This window comes from Macrosteles quadrilineatus, unplaced genomic scaffold (assembly GCF_028750875.1).
Source record: "Macrosteles quadrilineatus isolate MER2022 unplaced genomic scaffold, UCM_ALF_1.0 Scaffold_8__2_contigs__length_117827958, whole genome shotgun sequence".
In the NCBI taxonomy this organism is placed as follows: Eukaryota; Metazoa; Arthropoda; class Insecta; order Hemiptera; family Cicadellidae; genus Macrosteles; species Macrosteles quadrilineatus.
The window spans coordinates 15,585,463-15,591,462 of record NW_026542601.1 but is presented as its reverse complement, the minus strand read 5'-3'; the positions used below and the strand labels follow the sequence as shown (position 1 = coordinate 15,591,462).

The window sequence follows — 6,000 nt, the reverse complement described above, 5'->3', positions numbered from 1 at the left end:
CCTTAGATTTCCCACATGCCTCTGTCTTAATCTGATATAGATGCTTGAAATAGATTTAACATCCACACACATTAAAAACTAAAAAGTAGGAAATCATTTATAAATAAAAAAAAACTTTTTAAACATAACGTTTTAAACGCACTAGAAAGAAAGAAAGAAAGAAAAAGTAAAAACATGCTTTATTTTTCACACTAAAAAACATTGACAAGATTAAATAAAAGCATATATCAACAACGGTTATAAAACCGTCTGTTTTTAAAACATAACATTTTAAACGCACTAAAAAGTAGAAAATCATTTATAAATATGTGGAAAGTATAAATACTTGTAAGATTTACATCGTAATACAGCTAAAGTGCAGGTAAGGAGTCACGCGAAGGGCCGAGGATTCGTTTGGGTCCGGTGCGGAGATGTCACTTACTTTAGTGTATACCTCACCCCCAACGAGGCTATCCGTGACTTTCGTGGAAAGATAGACCGCCTGGAAGAGAGCGTGCGCGATACCGCCGGGCACGTTGTCGTGGCGGGGGATTTCAATGCTAGGGCTGTCGAGTGGGGAATGACTCTCACTAATTCCCGGGGGAAGTACATCCTGGACTTTGCTGCCAGGGCTGGACTTGTTGTCATAAACGAGGGCAACACGCCAACTTTCCAGCGTCCCGGAACGAGGGGAACGATCCCAGACATCACGCTTGCATCTGAGTCCCTCTTGCCGAGGATACGAGCCTGGAGAGTCCTAGAGGATTATACGGCCAGTGACCACCAGTACGTCATTTTTGATGTCATGGATAGTCATCAGAGACAAGTTACCGTGTCTCGGCAGGTGCCCGTTCGGTGGAACACCAAAAAGCTGGACGTGGCCAAATTCACCGAAGTCATACTACGGGGAGAGCCAGTGGTACCTGCTGCATCTGGCGTGGCTCACGCAGAGGCATCAGTTACATCATTGATGAGGCTGATAGTCTCGGCCTGCGAAGAGTCAATGCCTCGCAGGAGATCCCGGTGCGATAAGCGACCTGTGTACTGGTGGACAACCGAGATCGCAGAACTACGACGGGCAGCATTGAGAGCCAGACGTCTTGCTACCAGGGCCAGAGAACCTGAAGATAGACGTCTTAAGTCTGACGCTTACAAGGTGGCTAGGAAGTCTCTTCGCCGGGCCATTAACCGGAGCAAACACAGTTGCTGGGAGAAATTAAGGGACGATGTCGATTCCGATCCGTGGGGCCTTGGTTACAAGATTGTAACCAAGAAGCTTGGCACCCGCTCTCCACCTTCCGTTATGGACGGGGCCTCTATGGAAAGGATCGTAAAGTCCCTTTTCCTGACTCACACACTGCGCCCATTGCGGGAGTTCGGAAGGGTGGACGACGTACCGCTTTTCAGTCTCGAGGAGTTGGAGGCGGCCGTTCTGTCCCTGAAGAACAACAAGGCTCCTGGACCGGATGGGGTACCTGGTGAGGCCCTGAAGAAAGTCTTTTCAATAAACCCACAAATCCTTTTGAGCACGTACAATGCCTGTCTGGCCGAGGGGAAGTTTCCCTTCTGCTGGAAAACAGCTAGGCTTGTGCTCGTGGGGAAGGGAAAAGGAAACCCAGACCTACCCTCCTCTTACAGACCTCTCTGTATGTTGGACACTGCTGGGAAAGTCTTGGAAAAGTTGATCCGTTCCCGACTGAATTCAGCCGTGGTTGCTGCAGGAAATCTATCCCCTCGTCAGTACGGTTTCAGGAAGGGACGGTCAACGGTTGACGCTATTGAGGAGGTAAAGCGAGCCGTAATGAGAGCTGAGGAGTTTAACAACTATTCTCGTCGGGTTGTGCTGCTTGTAACACTTGATGTGCGAAACTCATTTAATTCCGCGAGGTGGTGCGATATGCTCGACGCACTGGAGAACACTTTCCACGTCCCGGCATACCTCATGCGCATGATAGAGGACTACCTCCGGTACCGCCTCATCATTTACGACACTACAGAAGGCTCCAGGACGATGGATGTAACTTCTGGTGCTGCTCAAGGATCCATACTGGGCCCGGACCTCTGGAACGTCGCCTACGACAGCCTCTTGAGATCCGAGATGCCTGAGGAAACTGTCCTAGTTGGGTATGCAGATGACGTTGCGGCTTTAATAGCTGCACGTAGCATTGAGCTTGCCCAGCTGAAACTAAATCGAGTCATGCGAACCATTAACGCATGGATGGCAGAACATGGTCTCTCGCTCGCTCTGAGCAAAACTGAGATTGTCATTCTGACTAAAAAGAGGATTGACACCATCGTGCCTTTGATGGTGGGGAACGTTGAAGTCCAAACCACTCGTGCCGCAAAGTACCTTGGGGTCATGGTGGACAGCAAGCTCAGCTGGCGAGACCAGATCACCCGTACGGCGGACAAGGCCGCTAAAATGGTTTCTTCCCTTAGTCGGTTAATGGCCAATGTCGGAGGTCCACGGTCCAGCCGCAGAAGGCTGTTGATGTCTGCGGTCCAGTCAGTGCTCCTGTACGGTGCGGAGGTCTGGGCAGACGCTCTCAATAAGGAGGTATATAGGATGCGGCTCGCCCGAGTGCAGCGTCAGGCAGCACTAAGGGTAGCATCTGCCTATCGAACAGTGTCCGAACCCGCCGTCCTGGTGGTTGCTGGAGTCATCCCCGTCAAACTTTTGGCGGCGGAGAGGAAGGCAATTTATCAGCGCCGTGGGGAGGACCAGGCAAGTATTGAGGAACGCACCCGGACCTTCCAGCTGTGGCAGGAGAGCTGGGAACAGGAGACAAGGGGGCTCTGGACCAGGCGACTGATACAACAGGTCCAACCTTGGGTTAATCGGCAGTGCGGAGAGGTGAACTTCTACCTCACCCAATTTCTGACGGGTCACGGCTTTTTCCGGTCGTACTTGTTCAGGATGGGCAAAGCCGTGTCACCCGATTGCATATACTGCCCAGGCATTCCCGATGACGTGGAACACACTTTCTTCCACTGCCAGCATTGGGAAAGGCCCCGCCTAGAGGCTCAACAGTTCGTAGGACTGCTGTCGGTGGACACGGTCATACCGATGATGATGGAGGGTGAGGACAATTGGACCTGTGTGTCACTTTACATCCAGGGTGTTCTCCGCGCCAAGAAGTTTGACCTCGACCGGGATACGGTGTAGGTCAAAAAATAAATAATGCCAGAAACGGTGCGAGCCCTGTGGGCTTAGGTCACATGTTGGCCTGACTTGAAGTAATGTGACAAACAATTCCAGGTCTGTGTCCAACAGAGTAGAGGGGGTTTTTTAGTGAGTAGTCTGTGATAAACTCAGGAGTCTCACACTACAGGCTGGCTACCTGTGTGCGTAAAAGCATTTTCCCTCCTCACCCTAAAAAAAAAAAAATAAATAAATAAATAAATACTTGTAAGATTAAAAACAAAAAACGTGGGGTGCATGCAATTTATAATAATACATTAGTTCAATAGGTGAAGGTAATTGTAAATTATCTATTGCATGTACCCCACGTTTTTTGTTTTTAATCTTACAAGTACTGTATTTATACCCTCCACATATTTATAAATTATTTTCTACTTTTTAGTGAGTTTAAAAACGTTGTTTTAAAAAAGTTTTTTATATATAAATTATTTTCACAATAAGTTGCTTGATAATGTTCTTGACAAATAATTACATCACCTAAGAAGAGGTTAGTTTCATTTTTAGGTGTGTCGGTATAATAAGAAAGTACCAACAAGGGTCTGCTTTGAACATGTCTGACCTCTCGCACTTGGTTACACCAATTTTGACGTTTGATCTTAATTTTTATCCCTACAGGTTAATTTGTATTAATCTGTTTAATTTTGTTGATAATCCGTACAGATAATTGCGATGGAACCTCTCCATGTCGACCTTACTGAAAGAATGCATGGAACTGCCACTGAGTTTTCAATGACTGAGTAATTCTTTTTTTTTACGACTTAATAACAAATGCACGTTGCTCAGCTGACCACTGCTCTATGACTACATAAGGCCGGACGCACACAGATCAAGCATTTCACCTGAAGCAAGTGTTGCGAGGCAAAATGTTTCGCTGGGTACGAGCGCCCGATGTATTTCAATGGGACGCCGCACACTGATCAAGCAAACGTTGCGAGGCGCCTCGCAACGCCTTGAAACATTTGAGCAGTTGCTAGACGAATGGATCCCATACAGCACGATGTTTGATGTTTCAAGGAGCAAAACGTTCTGCGCATGCGCCAAATTCTTTCTAGCTAGTAAAGCTTAGTGGCTTTCAAAATTAAATTGACCGTTTGTTGATTAAGAAATAACTCTTCTTTGATGAAAAATGAATTTAGAAATTGCGTTAAATCTTAACAATTATATTTTGAATTTATATTGAACAAAACTGTTGTTTAATTTTTCTTGCTACCATTTTGGTAGTCATGCAAAGTAGTAAAATAATTAAGAAATTACCAAGGTTATTCAGTTCATTAATCATTACCTATTTATATAACCATCATGACACTATCTAATAATAATTTCTTACGGTATTTAAAACCCTTTCTATAAAATAGTATAGCATTTATTCGACAATGATTGTAAAATTTCCCTGGATCTGATTTAATTGCAGAGAGGAAAGCTGTCTATCAACAGATTGATTGGATGAACCCAATGTTGTCTTTCTATTTAGTCCAGCATTTTGCAAAAACTGACATACAGCAATAGTCGACTCCTCGTCACATATGTTAAAACAATACTGCAGTATAAGACCAGTAGACATAATATGTAATTCTAATATTTATTTTTCTTAATTTTGCTTGAAACTAAATGCTGAATCATGTTTGAAACTCCCGCACACTGGAGAAGCAAATAAACAAATCGCTTCAAGCAAATCGTTGTGCAACATTTTGCTTCAGGTGAAATGCTGGATCAGTGTGCGCCCAGCCTAATGGCAGCGGGTAGGCTTTAACGAGCCTAACCCCAGCAAACCTGTCACTGAACATTATATTCTAGTAGTTGTCACCCTTATTTGACATTCTAGGTGACCCATGAGGACGTGTTGTTCCATTTTGGAGGGAGAGAGAAGCAGACAGTGACAGTGATGGTGGATCCAGGACAGATAGTCAGTCAACTTGTGCTGTGTGAGACGCCTCCCATCTTTGCCCATCTTCAACATCCAGGTGAATGGAAAGAGTAGTAAAGAGTAAAGATAGTTTGAAGCTATGTTTTGTGTCAAAACGCTGCCACTGTCTTTTTTATGATCGAGTGAAGTAGCCTGGTATAGAGATAATAGTGAATTGTCTCCCAATATTTCTAAGGAGGAAAAATATATAGTTTAAGATAAAATAATAATGAATCAGGAAGTTATAGTTGTTTTTGTAAGTCACTATACAAGCAACAAAAAAAGAATTCCTTTGTTTAATCAGGTAGTGCAATTTCATCATGGCAATGTGTTAACTTTGACCTTGTTTGCCTATTTTACGCAATTTTGAAATCCCACACAAATTTTAACTTTACTTGTTATGAAATATACTTCAATTTTCCTATAGTAGGGTGTTCCTATAGAATGACCAGTTAAGGTAAAATGTTGTTAACTTAACAATGCTCTCAAATGAGAGTATTAATGCTATATTATTATACCTACTTTTTGGTTGATACGGTATTTAAGGGTTTGCCCTATATCATCAATTGTTGATAAAAGATCAATTACGTTTGTAAGAATTGCCTTTTTATACACCAAAGTCATGAGTCCAGTAAATGGCTGATGTTATGCCAATGAATGACCGGTCCCATGCCAGTGAATGACCGACTTGGGAAGGTTTAGTAAATCACTTATAAACCCATGTAGCACAGATGGTTGGGCCAACGTTGGCCAACTGTGGGACAGTTGGTCGATGGTTGGTTGGAGCTTCCACAACCAACCAACCGTTGTCCAACTGTATATCTCGTAGTTAGGCCAACCAATATTTACAACTGTGGACCAACATTGGTTCATTGTTAATTAAATACATTAATAGGTATGCATTGCTGGGTATCAT

At 44.0% G+C, this 6,000-nt stretch overlaps 1 protein-coding gene across 1 annotated transcript in view; it reads left to right on the top strand.

Moving 5' to 3' along the window:
* Nucleotides 1-4,079: 4,079 nt before the first annotated feature.
* Nucleotides 4,080-6,000, top strand: part of LOC129000216 (uncharacterized) — a 35,105-nt gene continuing 33,184 nt past the window's right edge. Inside the window, exons 1-2 of the mRNA XM_054427170.1 lie at nucleotides 4,080-4,187; nucleotides 5,004-5,142. Of these exons, the coding sequence (XP_054283145.1) occupies nucleotides 4,080-4,187; nucleotides 5,004-5,142 (247 nt within the window). The remainder of the gene's footprint in view (nucleotides 4,188-5,003; nucleotides 5,143-6,000) is intronic.